This window comes from Zophobas morio, unplaced genomic scaffold, assembly GCF_036711695.1.
Source record: "Zophobas morio isolate AGI-343-1 ecotype UQ-CSIRO unplaced genomic scaffold, CSIRO_AGI_Zmor_V1 ptg000126l, whole genome shotgun sequence".
NCBI classification, from domain to species: Eukaryota; Metazoa; Arthropoda; class Insecta; order Coleoptera; family Tenebrionidae; genus Zophobas; species Zophobas morio.
In genome coordinates, this window is record NW_026972231.1 from 44,518 (window position 1) to 64,241 (window position 19,724).

The 19,724-nt window shown below is 21.7% G+C and overlaps 1 protein-coding gene and 2 long non-coding RNA genes across 3 annotated transcripts; all 3 read left to right on the plus strand.

Moving 5' to 3' along the window:
* Window positions 1-1,431: 1,431 nt before the first annotated feature.
* Window positions 1,432-7,689, plus strand: LOC135145121 (charged multivesicular body protein 2a-like). The gene is made up of 6 exons (XM_064077231.1): window positions 1,432-1,592; window positions 1,668-1,730; window positions 1,948-2,040; window positions 3,443-3,511; window positions 3,807-3,947; window positions 7,588-7,689. Exons 1-6 carry the CDS (start codon window positions 1,530-1,532, stop codon window positions 7,687-7,689), a joined length of 531 nt encoding a protein of 176 aa, XP_063933301.1. The 5' UTR covers window positions 1,432-1,529.
* Window positions 7,690-14,097: 6,408 nt separating this feature from the next.
* LOC135145113 (uncharacterized) lies at window positions 14,098-14,973 on the plus strand. Its single transcript, XR_010283329.1, has 4 exons — window positions 14,098-14,174; window positions 14,228-14,351; window positions 14,417-14,546; window positions 14,895-14,973. It is a non-coding gene; the product is annotated as an uncharacterized LOC135145113 (long non-coding RNA).
* LOC135145114 (uncharacterized) lies at window positions 14,970-17,553 on the plus strand. Its single transcript, XR_010283330.1, has 3 exons — window positions 14,970-15,036; window positions 16,558-16,607; window positions 17,449-17,553. It is a non-coding gene; the product is annotated as an uncharacterized LOC135145114 (long non-coding RNA).
* Window positions 17,554-19,724: the final 2,171 nt, after the last annotated feature.

Sequence of the window (19,724 nt, forward strand, 5' to 3'; positions counted from 1 at the left end):
GGAAATTTATACAGTTTTTATAATCTATGGCCTATAGTCAAACCTTTTTGGAAGGAAGTGCTAGCAATATTATTTTGCATTGCATGTAAACCATTAATAAGTAACAAACTATTATTTAAAGTCTAATAAGGTAACGCATGCTTTCCAATATCTTTTAATAAAGTATTAACTTTAAAGTGGAGGGAACTACAGCTTCTGTGAAAATTCAGTGAAGGCACGGATAGATATCTTGAAAGTTGCGAAACAAAGATTCTTTTTAACTATTTAATATAAAAGGAAGGTAAATAGACTTGAGTTAAAATATCGTAGTGATTTACTTAAAGACTAATTTATACAACGTTGCACTTACCTTATTAATGCCTTACAACCAAAAAATAGTATTGACTAAAAATTTATTAAACAGAATAAGTTTTAGATGAGATGAAAACTATGCCCTTATGAATCCAACTACTTACTTACATGATAATATGAAAATAATAAATCCAGTTACTTACATACATATAAAATTGAATAAACTGCTTGAGTTAACTTTACAATGTCAGGCAATATGTAACGATAGCAATTAAAAAGGCTATTGAACTCCTTAGCTATAAAGTAATTCGAAAAATAATAATAAAACATTTGAAGGAGCATAGTTACAATGTTTTAAATTTATATTTTTAATATATAAAATTTTTGCTTTTCCTAATATGTAGCACTGCTATTTCCAATAAAAAAAAGCTTTTTTTGTATTAGTTCATGTTATGAGTAATTTAAAATAATTCCTTTAAAGTAAATTATTGTACAACAGCAACGGAACTTAATAAGATTGAAGTTTTAGAATTCTTTATAAAAATATTGCACAACCATAAAAAATTATAATAAAAAATAAGAATTGCTATTATTTTAAATATTATTACTTTATATATCTTTAATAGTTTCATTAGCACCTACAATGCTTTTTTATTTGTAAAAAAATTTAAATTTCTTGCCGGCGAAGTGAGTAGCATACGGTGATGCTCATCAGCCAAAAACATTGTGGAAACTGGGGGGAGACTACTTCTCTCAGCCAACACTGTAATCTACTGCTGGATTATATAAATTTTTACTTCCTACACTTTTATGTTTACATCGTTGTGAGGCCTTATATTTAATATGTTATTAAATAAAATAATAATTTTTTTTTCTATTTTAAGTTAAAGTACTTAAACAAAGATTTAAGCAATTTTTAGTAACGAATTATATTTTATTAAAAAGTTTAGTTAATTAAAAAATAATATTTTTGTATTTGACACTTTTACTTTATTTTTTATTTTCATATTTAAGTTTATATATTCTCTAAAGAAACTTTATATATACATAAATAATTTTTTTATTTCTTAAGTAAGTTTACTTTTTTAAACTACTTTAATTATACCATCTTTATTATAACAAAGCTGGTGGTGATGACACACCTTTTTGGTTCTCGCCAAACTCCAGAAGAAACTCTTCGCCTTCACAAAAGAGCAATTAACAAAGCCGTTAGAGAAATTGAACGTGAAAAAACGAGAATGGACAGGCAAGAACAAAACGTTCTTATAGATATAAAAAAAGCAGCAAAACTTGGACAGCTGGTTAATATTATTACTAATAATAGTAGAATATTTTAATTGATTTTAAATTTTTATTGGTGTAATTAAATTTTAAAGGATATTGTAAAAATTCAAGCCAAGGAACTCGTCAGAACTCGCGGTCACATCAAGAAATTTTTAGTAATTACTAATTTTTTTGAAATTAACTTAATAATTATAAAAATCTATAAATTTAAAAAATTTACCAAGTTAAAAATCTAATATTTATAATTAATATTAAATATGAATAAATCTAATTAATATTTATATTACACCAATTAAAAAATTTATACAATTTCAATTTATTTTTAAAATATTAAAATGTTTGCATTTTTTATTTATACAATTATTTTTTTAGATGATGAAAACACAACTTCAGTCTGTACAAAGAAATCTACAGTCCATGCAATCTACTCAAGCCATGACTAATGCGTTACTGGGTTGTTCCAAAGTATTACCTAATTTTTTTTTTAATTTATCAAATTTTTGTTAATTTTAGTTGTAAAAATTAATTTGTTAAGTTTATTTAGTATTTTCTAAAGTTTTCATAAGAAATTAATTATTGTTTATTATTAAAGTATATTATGTATATACATAAATAGTTAAATTTATTTTTTTAAAAGATTTTCAGTGTATAAATTATTTTTTAAAATTCTTGTTAATTCTACTTAATAAAAGTAATATCATATAAAAGTTTTTCTTATAAAATTTAATGTCATATAAACATTTATATCAAGAATTTTTAATATTTTTAATTCATAGAGATGAGTAGTATAAAATTGTAATATTTTTTAATTCTATTAATTAATTAATAAAAATAAAATTTATTAATACAACTTTAAAAAGTTTTTATAAAAGCCTTTAGGTTTTCTATTTATTATTTATTTATTATTATAAAAAAGTTTATTTAATTTACTAAAAAAACTCTTTTCCAAGTGCAGAAGTTAAATTTTATAAAAATATAAAAACTCAATCACCACAAACTTATTAGTAAAAAAATTTTTTTTCAAAGTTTTATAATAATAATTTTTATATAAAAAGTTTTATATAAAAAAGTTTTTTTTTATTTTTCATATTAATTTTAATTTTAAAAAAAAAATTTATCTCAAAATTTCAATTTAAATTGTGAAGAAAATTTTTCTTAAAACTTTATAAAAGTATATTATAATATATATATTTATAAAAACTTATATAAAAAATATTATAACAGATAATTTTTATTGAGCAGAACTTTTTCTGTAAATATTACATATAAAAGTATATCTTATAATTCTTTCTTTAAAATTTAGACAATCTGAATATAGAACTTTTTACATGAAAAACTTATTATTATTATTACAATTATTACAGAAGTTTATATTGTTAACGAAACTTTTATTGTAGATTTGATATAAAAAAATTATTTTTTATTATTATTAAACTTTTATTGTAAGTTTTGTATAAACAAATTATTATTATTATAAAAAATATGATATAAGTTTGTACTATTAATAAATCTTTTATTATAAATTTTATATAAAAATATTATATTAAAATTCTTAACCATTATTATAAAAGTTCATTTTAGTAAAATTTTTATTATAAGAATGTTATTATATATATAATTCGTATTAGGGAAGTTTATATTTTTGATGAAATTTTATTATTACTTTTATATCGAAAAGCTATTATTATTTTTAATATAAAGAATAATAATAAATACATGATAATAGTAACAACAACAATAATAATTATAATAATAATAATAGTAATAATAATAATAATAATAATAATAATAATAATAATAATAATAATAATAATAATAATAATAATAATAATAATAATAATAATAATAATAATAATAATTTTTTAAGGCGATGGCAAGAATGAATAGAACCATGAACTTACCGCGCATGCAAAATATTATGATGAAGTTTGAAAAAGTTTTCTTTTAATTATATTATTATTACTTGTTTTATTCGTATTATTATTATTAATACGGTTTGATTATTATTATTTCTATTATTTGTATTCTTCGTACCATTATTATTGTATTTATATTATTCGTATTATTATTCTTTTTAATTTTTATTATCTCCATAATTATTTATATTATTGTATTATTTTAATATATATATCATTACTTGTACTATTATTATTTATATCATTGGTATTTTCACTGTTCTATTTTATTACTATTATTGTTATATTCATATTATTCGTATTATTATTTTAAAGGAATCTGAAATAATGAATATGAAAAACGAACTCATGAATGATACGGTTGACGATGTTCTCGAAGATCCCGATCAGGAGCTCGAAACCGAAGAAGTCGTTAGTAAAGTGCTCGACGAATTAGGGTTGACCCTCGAAGGAGAGGTTCAATCACTGCCTTCCTCATTATTTTTAGCGCTTTTGTTATTAATTTCTTAGTATTGTAGTAATTTTTTCTGTTTGGCTCAACTTTTTATATATAAATTTTGTGCCGAATAAAAAAATGATTGTTATGGAAAATTATTAAGAAAGTAGAAAGTAAAAAGTATAAATATTATGAATATTCTACCCATAAAAAAAGATTTATAGCATACATATTGATGACTTTTTTATAAGTATATAAAAAAGTTTTATTTATTTCCTTTTGTTGTTTTTTTTTTTTTTACTTATAGCAAAATCTTCACTTATTATCAGTTTATAAAATACACTAAAAAAATTTTATTATTTATTATTTTTTTTACCTTTTTTACTTTCATAATTATAATAATTACTTTTATATATTTTTTATTATATTATAAAAAATAATTTTATTATTTCTTTTTGTTGCTTTTGTTGTACTTTTATTATAATAAAAATCTTCATTAATTACTTTTTCATAACTTACTATAAAAAGTTTAATTATTATTGTTTTTATTATATTTCTTTACTTTTATAATTATTATGAAATCCACTACTTAATATTTTTTATTATATATATTTTTCGCTTAAAAAGTTTATAATAAAATATTTTTATACGTCGTTTTAATATTTGCCTCATTTCTATATTTTTACTATTTTTATTACTTTTTTAGTAAAAATTTCCTGTAGACACTTATTTTAAAGTTTAGTATATTCTTTATAAATAAAATTATTTATATTATTTTTTATTTTTTTTTATTTTTTTTTTACTTTGAATATTTTTTTCGGCTAAAAATTTAATTAAAGTTTTTTGTTTCACAAAGAAATGATAACTTAACTTATCAACGCTTCTAATAAAAGAAATTTAATAGAAATAATAGTAATAAAAAATTTAATTTATAATTTTTTAAGTTGAATTTCTGCGTTTTCATAATATTTTAAAATAATTTATTACTTTTTCAAATTTTTTACATGAATTATTTAATAATATTATAATAATAATAAAAATTTTATCAAAAATTATTTTTCGCATAAATATGGTTATAAAAACAAGTTAATTTTTTATAATAAATTTTTATTTTTCTAATATTTTTATTGAGAGTTTTATATAAAATAATATATTTTTTGCATGGGATATCGAGAATAATCATTTAAGGTGCGCACGTGTTCACAATTTGATTAGCAAGGCGACAAAGTCGGGCCTTTAATTAAATAACAAATTCTAATATTGCACCCAATTAACCAATAAATGGGTTTAAATTATTATTATTTGTAATGCTTTGTAATCGTTACAAATTCAAGTCGGTCAATTCTTTTGTTGCATTATAATAAAAAGATACAAAAAATTATTTACGCCTTTGGAATTTTTTATTTTTAATTTAGTATTTAATTAATATAAAATTTTCTACTGTAGAAAAATTTTAATTGAGTTTAAAGTTATAAAAAGTTTTTTACTTATAAAATTATTTAGTTATGAGTTTTTTTTTTTGACAAAATTTTTTTTATTATAGAAATTTTAATGTTACTTTTTTTTACTTAAAAATTTTAAATTATAGGAAATTTTTCATTTTAAAAAAATTTTATTATAAAAATTTTTTTCTTAGTAATTTTAAATTACAGTAAATTTTTTATGTTAAAGTTTTAACTAATTTTTTTTTATTATGAATTCATTTTTTTACTTAATTATTTTTTAATTATAAGGAAAATTTTTATTTTTAAAAAAGTTTTAAGCAATAAAAAGTTTTTTTACTAGTAGAAATTTTTTATGTTGAATTTATTTTTTAATTTTCCATTTTAAATTATAGAATAAAATTATAAATAATAAATAATATTTACGTTAAAATTTTTTTTTATGATTTAATTTTTTTTTTTACTTTAAAAATATTTTTATTATAAATTTATTTTTTTCTTAAAAATTTTAATTGTAGGGAGTTTTTTTATTTTTAAAAAATAATTTTAAACAATTTTAAAAATATACGTTAGAAAAATTTTGTTCGGAATTTAGTTTTCACTCAATAATTATAAATTATAGGAAAGTTTTTTATTTTAAAAAAAAGTTATAAAATAATAAAAAGTTTTTTTATTTTAAAAAAATTTTAAATAATAAAGAATTCTTTACTTAAAAAAAATCCTCTAAAATATATTTTTTTATTTTTTACTTTAGAGAAAACTTGCGATAACTTTTTTTAATAATAATTATTTATTTTATTACTTTTAATAAATTTTTTAAATATTATTAAAGTTTAAATATAAAAACTTTTATTTTTATTTTTTTTAATGCTTCTATATTTTTTATTACTATTAAAATAATAATAATAATTATAATAATGTTTTTATTATTATAATATTTTTTTGTTTTCAGTTTATATTTTTTTTAATAATGATGTTTTTCGAATATATATATTTTTTCATAAAGTTTATTTTTTTATTCATAATTATTATATAATTTTTTGCTTTACATATTGTTTTTTTTAAAGTTCTTAATGTATATTTAGAATAAAGCTAGTATTTATTTATTTTTAATATTTTTAAAAAATTATTATATTATGGGAAAAAAATAATGATAAAAAACTTCAAAAACTTTACAAATAGCTAAAGAAACTACACAAAATATAGGAAACAAAGTTTTATTATTAAAAAAGTTTATCGTTTTTTATTAGAAAAATTCAACATTTTACTTTTTTTTATATTTTTAATAAGAAAATATAAATATTTAATGTTTTTTATAATTAAAATATTTTTATGTCGGGAAAAAAATATTAAAATAAAAATTTCATCAAACTTATAAAAATAAAAAAAAACTACACAAAAAATAAGAATAACTTTTTGTTATTATAAAAGTTTATTATTTTTTAAAAAATTTAATATTTTATTTTTTATATTTCATAAAATTCTATAGTTAATATTATTATTTGTATTTGCTAGAAAAGTTTATTATTTTTTTTATAAAAAATTATTTATTTTTTTAAATTTCTATAAAATAATTAATTTTTTTGAATTTTTTTTTATACGTTGCTTAAAAAAATTATTTATTATATAAATTTATTTAAAAAATAATAAAGTTATAAGAAAATTATATATAAACTTTTTTTTTGAATTTTGTATAAAAGTTATGAAAAAGTTTTTTATTTTTGAAAGTAACTTATTTGTATAAAAAAATAAAAAAGTTTATTTTTTTTAATATTTTAAAAAAAGGTTATTATATACTTAATAAAAAATATATACTTATTACGCTTTTATTTTAAATAAGTATGGAAGTCTTTTTTTTTCTCGTTTTCTCTATATAATAAAGTTTATTACTATTTATTATTTTGTAAAGAAAAAATGCTTTACTTTGAAGAGTTTTATATAAATATAAAAAACTTTTATCTACAAAAATAAGATAATATATAAAAATTTTGTTTTATTTAATAATAATAATAAAAGTTTATATATTTTTTTATTCGTAATATTTTTAATATATTATTATTATTCAAAATATTTTAGGATAAAGTATAATAAAGTTGATTTTAGTATTAACATTTTAAAAATAAGTTTTCACTAGTAATTTTTTTATTTATTTTTAAAAGTTTCTTAATAAAGTTTATTATTTTTTAATAATAATAATATTCTCATGCAAAACTTTCAGCTCATTAAAGCCCCTGAGACGATTCCTAATGCGGAAGAAAAGGAAACGGCCGGTTCGTTTACAGATTTGCAGGCTCGTTTGAATGCTTTGCGGAACGGCTGATGCTTTTCTGCCTTATTTTAATAATAATAATAATAATAATAATAATAATAATAATAATAATAATAATAATAATAATAATAATAATAATAATAATAATAATAATAACAATAATAATCAAAGTTATTATAGTATTTATATCACTGGTTTGCAAATAAAATAAAAAGTACATAAGCAAGAAAAATATTCTAAAATTACTTTTATACTAAAAAAAAATAATAAATAATAAAAATGTTGAAGGAGCAATACAAAGATAAACTTTTTAAAAATATTCAAATTATATAATAATCATAATAATTATTATTTATTACTATAATAAACTTTTATATTGTAGAAAAATAATTATTATAATATATAAATATTTTTTATTATCATTTTTATGAAGGCAACTTTTCTTTTTTCTCATTTATTATATTTATTTATAGAAAAATTTATTTTATTAGTTTCAATTAATATAAATCTTTTATTTAATTTTTTTTATTTTTTTTTATATTACAAATAAATTTTTGTATATTTTTAAATTTTTATTTTATTATTTTTTATAATTCCATACAAATTTTTTTTTTTATATTTAAATTTTTTATTACTATTTTTTATATATAAACTTTTTATTTTTTATTTATTTATTTTATTATATTTAAGTTTATAACAATTCCATTATAAATTATGATTTATATTTTTTTTTTAATATAAAATTTTTCTTTAGTTTTATTATGTTTACTTTTTCTATCATACTTTATGTTTTTATTATTACTATATTTTATATTTTTGTTCTATAAATTTTATTATATAATATTTTATATAATACTTTTCATCAAGTAAAAAATATTCTCAACATTTTTTGACTCCGTAATAAACTAGAAATGAAGACAACAAATAATAATAAACTTTTTAAACATTTAAAAAAATAATAATAATGTCTTTTAGACCGGCCCCATCAATCTGATATAGTTTATGAATTTATTCGTGACTTTTATAAACTAAAACCTTCATTGGCTGTTTTAACCTACAAATCGCGTCTAGATAGCTATGGTGACACGTGGAAGGCAGATCACATGCATGTGTCAAGGGGCCAATACGCCTTTTAGGATTTATTTTGCTTTTGATAACTCTTATTATTAGGACAATACTACTACTACTACCAAGAATAATGATTATAATATAATAGTAGTAATAATAATAAATAAATAAATAATAATACGTATTAATAATAATAAATAATAAATAACGGGGGAAGTTAAGCTTTATTGAGTAGCGAAAAAGAGTTTTTCTATAATAAAAAAGTTATAGTTTTTCAGTTATCTATTAATCTTCTAAAAGTCTTATTTTTTTATTTTTTTCATTTTTATTCGTTTCCAAATTATTTTGAATTGCTTCGTGCGAGGGAATATATAAATTCTATAAAGATATAGTAAATAGTTTATGTTATATGAAATTATTAATAATGAAAACCATTTCAATATGCCGATCAGAATCTTTTAACATTTCAATATTATAATCTTCAACATTTCCTTCTAAAAGAATTTCGTTGGCTTCATGAATTTTAGGCAAAAAATCTTTTACCCGTTTTAGTACTTTTATAATAAAAAGTAAAAATATTTATATAATTATTAATACGTAGATTTAGTTACTGTTTAGCGGTTTCGGTTTGCTAATTATAATTTTCCTTTCTTGTAATTTCTTTAAAATGATATCTTAAAAATTTTAAAAAAAAATATTTATTAAAAACTAGAGGAAATGTAAAACTCTTGAATTTTATGTTAACAATATTTTTTTAACTTTGATAAGTCTATGGAGCTACAGTACGCTACTTGAAAAATTACTAAAATCCAATTTTATTAACAAAAAAATTTAGTCAAGCGAAAATTCAAATTTGGTCCCAGAATTAATTTTAAAAAATATTAGTTACTTTACCCATATTATATTAGACACCAGGTCACAAATTATATTCCTGTACCAAATAACCTTTTGATATCTACTAAAACAATAAAGATGAGTCAATATGGTTTAAATTTATTATAAATTAAAATAAGTTAAGTCAGTTTTTAATTTAAAATTGAAGATTCTATTGAATTGGAATAATCCAAAAAAAAATTCGTTAAAAACAATCAAAATTATATTTGTATTACTGATTGCTTGTAGAATTAAAAAATTTATTAATTATAAAACTTGCCTAATTAAATAATAAATAGGATTTTTACAACTTGGAGAATTTACCAAACTTTACTATAATTCAACAAAGTTGAATAACGTTCATATTATACCATTTCAAAATTTAATAACTTTATAAAGCATATAAACATACAATAAAAAAGTCTAAGAAGAAAGTAAATCTTTCAAAACCTGATTTAGTTTTATAAGAAATATTTAAAAGTTCGTCAGATGATTTTTGAAAGGTGGCAAGAGGGGAATTTGGACAACTTTCATGGGTTTTTGGGATGAGAGAATTATATGTTTCCAATTCTGAAAGACGAAGGCTGCTAGTAGTGTAGCATTTATCATTATTATTACTATTACTATTATTACTTTCCATATTCTCTTACATTCCCTTCATAGCAATTTTAAAGATATTTACTATTATGCCTACTTTACACTGAGTGGTCAACCCCTTCAGCGTTGCATAGCATCACCTGCACTCCAAGCTTTGTTTTTTTGAGTTCCGAGTATAATTTAACACCTCCATGCTTAACTTTTTTTATTGTACTTATTGGACTATTTTTTTAACTAAAATTGATTTTATTTTTATTTTTTATTAATAGCCTGTACACAGGTTCTACAAAATTTTTATAAGCTAAATTTTATTACACGTGTTCTTCTCAAAAGAGTATCTATTTTTTCCTGCAGTTTGCGTTAGAACTGATATGAGTATATTTGTTTTTAAACTGGCTTGTTTAATAACTGCGCACTATTTTTATAATATAAACTTCACATTTAAATTAAGTACGAAAACAAATGGGATATTAGAAAGTATCTTTTAATTATAAATTCCTCAGGAAAACATATTTGTATATAAAATATTTTAATGCTGTCTTTCAGGGGTGTGTGAGGTTACTGCCTCGTTCTGTTAGCATCCTTTCAAAGTTTAAGAAGTAGGTAAGCAATTAAAAGTTCCTGGTAAAGGCTTCTTTTTCAAAAGCATATATACGTCTACTTATCAACGATATTACAGCATATTACAAAAAGAACGCTGACTTTAAAAAAAAAATCATGAGTCAAAGATAAACTACTCATCCGAGAATCGATGTATTGTTTAATTTTATTTTCAACAAACAATTATAAGCGTATATCAAACAACGCTGCTACGGCTACGTTAGATACTATTTTATCTGTTAAAAGTTTCAGGTGAGAAGAAACACAACTGTTAGAATTCTTAAATACTGCTACAACTCTCAGGGTTGACAGCCAGCGTAAAAGTGATTGTGGACCCCACAGCCATATTAATCCGTTATATTGTAGATAAACTCTCTTTTCTATGCTTACGACGATGAATCTTCATATATTTTAGAATTGGAGTAAGGTAAGACTATAATCGAGCCTTCCTGAAATATATAAATTTTTAAACATTGAGATAAACTTATGAGCTCAAGACACGACTATTTTTTTTATTAATATATCTACATAATGAATTCTTCATTTATAACACTTTAATAAAATAAACAATTTATAAGAATAAAGCTCGACTATAACATGTCAACCCAACTTAAGTTTAGCTTCTGATCCAAGAATAACCAAACAGCTTGGAGGTATTTACTTCTAAAATTATTAATAAACAGGAACCTAAGCTATAACGAACTATTAAGTTTTATAATAGCTAAAAGGGCAATTTAAGCTTTTTTATATATACATTTAAATTTAGCATTCCATTTACGCTGTGTAAAGTAGTGTTTTATTATAAGATTTCGTCACCTTTTAAGTTTGGCTCCAACTTTTTGCTTGTTTAGCAATATAAAACGCTGTATAATTTAAGTGGCTAGGAAACCTCAACTACGGTAAAAGATTCTACTTAGCAGAATGTTTTACATATCTAATATTTAGGTGAACACCACCTCATTAATTATGATACAATTATTTTCAAAGTAGTTTAAAATTATTTTTTTAGGGTTTACAGCAAAAAATTTATTGATCTTAAATATCGACTAAACGATGACACATCCAGAATTGCAAAATTATAATCAAAAAATTTAAGTTTAATGTTAAAATATTCATACAAAATGACTTGTGTGAACAATGTTTTTAACTTCAAATTACCAAAAAAGATAAAAAACTATTTTGAAATTTCATATTTTATAATTTATAGCTTAAATTGTTTCCAAGTTTTGTAATAATAGTAATGTAATATATAATGTATAGGTTAAGGTTAGGGTTTAGGAATGAAGGAGAGAAAGAAAGAAAGTTTATCGCTTAATAGTTATTTTTTTCAATCTAAAAATTTTATAATAAGTAATGAAATATTGTCAAAGATATATATATTCAAGTTTTAACGTGCTGTAGGCTTTAAAATATAATAAACCGGTGAAAATTTGTAAACTTTATTTCCTCGTGGCGACTATTGCTAATAACCATTTCTGCGGGGGGACGAGAGTGAAGCTTTACTAACATGAGCTATTCAGCAGATGTTCTGTGACTTAATAAGAACACTTACAATGGAACCCGACCCCTCAAAAAGACATGCCTTGGAAGTTGAAGACCGTAATTACTTTTCTTATAAATCACCTGAAGTTTTAAATTCTGCTTTTACTTCAGGGTGCTTGCATGGTAAATTACTTTCCTCTACTGATATCCCTTCGGAGAACGACGGAAAAAGAGCTAAAAATAAAATAGGCCAAGAGCATTGTGAAAATTATACTACTTTAGAAAAAATAACTTCTTTACAGGAGCAGCTCTTGGAAGTACAAAATTTGATAGAACAGTATGGCGAAAGTGAAGATTTAGCTGCATTGATCGTTTCTTTGGGTAATTTAATTGATGAAGAACTTAAACAATTAGAAAATTGTAATACTCCTGATAGTAAGATTACTCTAAAAGGTGTGGTTAAAGCTTTTAACGTTGAGTTAGGTCTTGCCATGGTTGAAGCAATGAATTTTTCACAGGACACTTCTAAAAAAGAAGTTTTTTTACAAGTTATCGAGATCCAAGTATGTGACATTGAACTTCAGTCATCGCAACGTTGTAGTATTAGCTTTGATTTAGAAACTTTTGATAAACTTTACTATCAAGCGCCCGCCTTGCCAGATAAGGCGAAGAGTAGTGATTTTGAATCGGTTAGGACTATAATAGAACCTTTTAGACTTAAAAAAATTAATGTTTGTAACTTTGAATGCCAAGAAAAGATAAATTTTTTAATTAAAACCGCCGACATAACTTCCCATGGACTAAAATTTTTAACTTTGGAAGAAAATGTCTTGTTTGATCTGGAATTTCATGGCAACGTAATTTTCATTGTACATCTTATAAAAAATGCTTTTATTATAGAGTTAATTATATTTAGTTTACATTTATTTTTGTAAAAAACAAATTAGCACTTCCATTGGTGTATTTCTTATTTTAATCCTTAATTATAAAAAGAGAAGAAACTTTTCGCGGTACTTCAAAAATATCTTTACACTTAATTGTAATACTTTATTACGTTATTTGCAAAAGTAGAGGTTGGAGTTACTTGTAAAATTTATAAATAACAATATAAGAAGTTAATTAAAAATTAGTTAAAACAGTTTCCCATAAAAACTTTTATTAAAAAAAGGCTTCAAGTGTTAACTTTGCTCAGAGTAAAAGTACATTTATTATTAATAAAAAGCTCTAAATATTAATTTAATATAATTAATCATACTAATATTTTAACTGAAAGACGTATTCACATCGACTTCTTTAAATTTAATACTACTAAAAAAATTGAGTCTAATAGTTATAATAGATGAATGACTTGTTGTATACATTAATAGTTTTTAAAGCACTATTTTACTTATATAAATACTTCCAATTCCTTTATTTTAATAAAAGACTTTCAACGTAGTCAATATTCGTAGGAACAGCGGTTCGCCATTTGGTGGAAATCTTCCTTATAATAGCGAAAGTTGGCCTGTAATTATTATTTTTATAGACATTTATTTTTTAAACTATTTTGAATTTACTTTTTTAGGGTCGTAGAAGTTATCAAGAAGATCGTTTAATAGTAAACGAAAATCTTGGAAATTTTGGCCAAATGTATGGCGTCTTCGATGGTATTAAATTTAAAAATTTACTATTACTAAGAGAATAAGGAATTATACAGGCCACGGAGGAAGTGAATGTGTAGATTATATAGTTAAACATCTTCCTAACAATCTACGGAAAGAAGGCATTATAGTTTTCGATTTCCTATTTTTCTTTTTACTAATTTTATATCAATAGCAATTTTAAATGACAAAAAACAGTTAAATGAAAGTTTGATTCGTTATATAATTATAAAATCATTTTTGGAGACTGATGTGAATTTTCTTACTTCATTAAAGGTTTTTTTTTTGAGTTTAAAAAAAATATATTTTTTTAACAAGAATTAATGTAGAATGATTCTTCGGGCTCAACAGCGTGTTGCGCCTTTTTCCGAAACAAAATCAACGGCGGTCTTCAGTTAGTTATTGCTAACTTAGGAGATACGCGTGCCGTTTTGTGCAAAAATAAAAGTGCTGGTAGTTTTACTGCTTCCTTTTTTTATTTTTAGCACTTAATTAGTAAATTTTTTTGTTGTGATAAGTTCGAATCTCTACGGATCACAGGCCTGATCTTCTCCAGGAGAAAACAAGAATCAAAGAGTTAGGAGGGAATGTGGGCACATTTCAAGGGGTGGCCCGCGTGTGGCGTGATATTCCTTTGACCAATCAACGGTTAATTGATATGATCAATTGTTAAGTCAATTGGATGATTATTTACTTTATCGCAACAATAATCCAATAGTACATATCTTATCTTCTAAATGATTCGTTAATATGAATTACAAATTGTATTAACAGAACATTGGTTGTAATTTTTGTAAGAATACGTTAGTATTTTAACTATTTACAATGTCTTTTTTGGTTTTTTTTATATTTTAAGATAACTTTTTTGTGGGAAAAAGTACAGTAATTATAATGTTAATATATATGCATAACTCGCTGCCCGTATACTTTACTTTTACTATGTATTACGCAAAGTAATTATTAATACTTATTATAACTTATTAAACTTTTTGATAGTTGTCTATTGGCCGTAACGCGTTCTTTTGGAGATATCAATTTGAAGCCGAACATTAATCTCCCCATCGTCAGCAATGAGCCGGAGATACACATCCTCGACCTTCATTGTGATGATCAATTTTTAGTGATTGCTTCTGATGGGGTTGTTAAAGTTTTTCCTGCTACCTTTTTTTTATTTTGTGAGCTTTATTACTTTTTCATAACTATTATGAATTTTTTTTATTTTTTTAACATCTACTTCGTTTATTTTTTTTGGTACTTTGCATTAGAAGAAATTAAATTATTGAAACTATATTTGTTTTTTTTATTAGTTTTTCCTACTCCATCTGTTGGTTTTATATAAAATATAACAATATTACTTTTATTATTTATTATTATATATAATAATATTTTTATGGTTACTTAATCTACAATAAATAATATTATTAATTTCTAAACCTTTTAAACTTTACAAGTGTATTTCCTTTTTAAATTTTTAAAGAAAATTTTTTTTATAACTTTTATAATTTGCTTTTCTAATATTTAATAAAAATTTTGATTTTTTTACCTTTTTGAAAATTACTTACTATTATTATAGTTCTTTTATATTTTTATTATCTATAATAGTAATAAATGAACTTGAAAAAAAATATATATATTAGAATTTTTATAAATACTTGATGATTTTTTTTATTTTGCCTCTTATTAATATTGTTAATACAATTTATTAATTTTTTTTAGTTAGTTTTTTAAAATTTCTAATGACTTTATTTAATAGAATAAATTTTAATCAATTTTTATTAATTTTTTATTTATAATATTTATTAATTATTTTTCTTATACTTTGCTTAATTATTGTCATTTATAAAAATATTAATACTGAGTATTTAGTTATAGTAATTAATATATTAATTTTTAAGATTATTCACAATAAATTTATTTGCAATTTAAATTTATAATTATTTTTATAACTCTAATTATTACTGATTTTTTTTATTTTTCTAAATTTTTCTCTTAAACATTTTTATTATTCTACTTGATTAAATATCAATAATAAATTTAATTTGTAATTAATTTCGTAGTAATTAATATTCCTTTATAATATTGAAACTGTAATAGAGTATTCAATAATATAAAGTTATTATTTTTTATCTTAATAAATATTTTTTTTAGTTTAATTAAATTTATAATATTATTTTTATAACTTTTTTAAGTATTTTTAAAAATTTTTTCTTCTGAATATTTTTTTTATAGTTGGTGTTTTCGTTATTATGAAAATATTTATTGTTTTTTAAAATTATTTATTTGAAATAATCATTAGTTTTAATTTTTTTTTTTTAATTAATTTTATTATTTTCTATTGCAGTTATTATCAAATTGCTAATTAAATTTTTATAAAACATTTTAGTTTACTTAAAAATGACAAAAAATCTGTTTTACTTTTATTAAATATTTTTTTTATATTTATTATAATTTAGTTCAAATTAATTTTTGCCACTATATTATTATATTTATATTATTTTATATGTATGTAAATTTTTAAATATAATTAATTTTTGATGTTTATTTTTATGTAAATATTTTTTTACGTGAGTTGTAAAAAAATTTTTTATAAGTATAAGTATATATATTATTTTGTATAATATTATTTATTATTTAATATGCAATTATAAAAATTTTCGAGGTTTGGGATGTTTTAACGGATAGTGAAGTTGTAGAACTTGTGCAACTCAGGTATCAACTGGTTTATGAAAATTATTATCCAGTATATTTACTTCTAATATATACATAATAATACAGTATTTCATATGCATTACTGTAATTATATCTTGATAATAACAGTAATTCTTGTATGACTTTCAAGTAATTCCAAGTCTTTATACAAATATAAATTATTATAACTTTTACTCACTCTAAAGTTATATTTGATCTTCTTATAAAAGTTTATTAAAAGTATATTTTCATTTTTTGTGTAAATTATATTATTATTTATATAACTTTTAAATTTTTATTAATAGTATTAGTGTCAAGTTATATTTTATTTGTTTATTTTTTTAAAAAAACTTGATGATTTTTATTATTAAAAGTTAAATTTAATAAGATATTATTGATTTAATCAATTTTTAATACTTTATATTATATTCATAATTATTTATTAAATATTAACTTTCTTTAAGACTATGGGAGTATATTATTATGTTTACTAAACTTATTAATTTTTTAAAACTTTTATTATTATATTAAATTATTTTCTGAATATATAAATTATTTTATATCAGTAAACTTAATGTTATTAATTTTTTTATGCGTAATTATTATATTAATAATATCAATAATGTTATTAATTTTACATTTTAGAACTTTTTTAATGTAATTTATAAATAATTTAATTTGGTCAAATCTTCTATTTTATATAAATTTCTTATAAAAAAACATATAAAATCTTATAATCAATAATACATAATTATTAGTATTCTAGTTGCTAATGGTTATAATTAGAGTATATTTATTTAATCTTTATAATTCTATACATTTCGTTAAGTTTTAAAATATTTTTATTAAAAATATAAAATAGTGAAAGGAAAGAATCGGCTACTCGCATAGTAAGAGTGGCTTACGATAAAGGAAGTTTTGATAATATAACTGCCGTAGTTATCTATTTTCCTTGGAAAAATAATAATAGTAACATTGTTAGTATTACTTCTGATAATAATAATAATAATAATAATAGTAATAATAATAATGATACGGCGTATGTTGATATGTTTTCTTAAATTAAATAAATTATAGATAGTAACTTTCTAAATTTAAAAATTTATAAAACGAGTAATTAATATATTTATAATATTAAAAATATTATAAGTAAATAAGAAATACAAGAAGAAAATTTATTATAATTTCATGATACGGAAAAATAAATAAACATTTATAATTGTTAGAAAAAATCAAATGGAATATAGTACTAATAAAAGTTTTATAATAGATGTAACGAATTTATATAATTTATTATAGTAATTTAATATTATTACAAAACAGAAGATTAGAAAGAAAATTTTAAAATCAATAGAAGTATTTATTGATAATAGCTGTTTAAAAAAAATTATATGGGAAGAAAGAGGCGTTACAAAAAAAATTTTAATTTTTTTTTAGTCTAGCTCATATCAATTTTATTATCTTTTCCAGTTATTCTCAATTATTTGATTGGGCGCTAACGGGGCCAAAGCTTAATACATACTATGTATACCAGAAAATAGCACTATTGTAAAGGCCCTACTGCATGGAACCCATTAGAGATCTAGTGTCGAACACGCATTGGCTGGTACACAAACAGAAATCTAAACTTAGATAGAGTCATTATGTGACTAGCCTAAAGCTCAAGTTAGTACTTTTAGCATCTGGAATCGATGCATTCAATAACTATTAAATAACATTAAATTCGTCTATTCGATGTAACCTTAGCTTTCAGATGCATTTAGTCGTGCAAGTTAGTAATATTATTAGAATTAGTCTCCGACTCCACCGAGACAAAAGGATACGCGGGGTTGAAGGGTAGGACAGCCAGATCAGGGCGTGGGCAATACTATCCGACAGCAGTTGAAGGTTCAAATTAGTTGCTGCGGTGCCCTAAGAAATACTAGTTAAATTTTTATATTTCTTGCAAGATGTCACCGGTGTTGATTCTCGATCTTTATACTTGAAGGGAAAATACCACCCTTTAGGACTTTTGTATTATTTTTAAGAGCTTTTCTTTTGAACCGAGAGGATAATTGTCCAATATTTTAAGGCCATCTATGACTCGTTTAGTCTTAAAATCCTCCTGGGAAACCTTTATAAAGCAAGGAAACCATAGTCAGTTTAAAGATAGCAGTGTCATACCGGACCCAGGCTTAAAATAAGAAAAGCTAAAGAGTCCAGGGAGCCCAAAGAATAGGTATTTGAAAGAAACATAGAGGGTATTAACCCTCTAACGGGCAAAGGTCTGGGGCTTAAAATAGATAGGTTTTTTCCTGCGAAATCGCTTCCAATGTTTAAAATGAACCTAGGCGACAAGTGATAAACATAGAAACCGGTAACCTAAATTGAGGGGCTAAACATTACAAAGGTGTCGGAGTACCTTAGTTGAATTTGGAATCACCCTTAAAAACGAATACCTAATACGGGCCCCTATCATTGTGCACCAACTCCGAGAATAACCTTTACAAAACTACTATAGCATAGCCCTACTAATGGGCCGGCCCTTCACCGCTTTATTGGAATTCTATTAAAGGTAAGCAGTTTACGACTGTTAAGGTGCTCCAGGCTTAACTTTGAAGGATAACTCTCTGATCGGACTTGAACTTGATAGCATGACAAAAACTCATAATCCGGATAATTACCTCCGGATGGCTTAGTCGCCCATAGGGCCATGTGCAGAAACAAAAAAAATTTCAATTATCTTTTTTAGTTTTACTTTAGTAGGACTAGCTAGTTAGCTCTCCTTTCTGGAGTGGAAGTTAATTAGTTTTGTTCTACTAGAGTAGAACTTTTTTTTTGACCAATAATTGTTTTAAGGGAGCTTTAGCGTCTACTTTAACTTCATCAAACGGTATTAAAGCTCCCCTTTTTTTCGCCAAATAGTGCCATTTACCAGTACCCTTTGCGCCTGAAAATAGTGTCAATATTTATAAAAATGAAAACCTTATCTAATCTTAGTGTTCTTACCTAGCTAAAATGCAACAACTTTACTGGTCAAGTAACTTTTGTAGCTTTGCAATGGTCTACTGTTGTTAAACTAATTGAGAAAGCAATGAAAAAAAGTTGTAATATATGTATCTTTCTGTATTCCGTTCGGAGATACTCAGAAGGCATGTT

Bases quoted from the DNA above. Each gene is read 5' to 3' on its own strand.
- LOC135145121 (XM_064077231.1), top strand. From the start codon at position 1,530: ATGGACAGGCAAGAACAAAACGTTCTTATAGATATAAAAAAAGCAGCA. The intron at 1,731-1,947 runs GTAATTACTAAT...TTATTTTTTTAG, and splicing joins GTCACATCAAGAAATTTTTA to ATGATGAAAACACAACTTCA. The intron at 2,041-3,442 runs GTATTACCTAAT...TAATTTTTTAAG, and splicing joins CGTTACTGGGTTGTTCCAAA to GCGATGGCAAGAATGAATAG.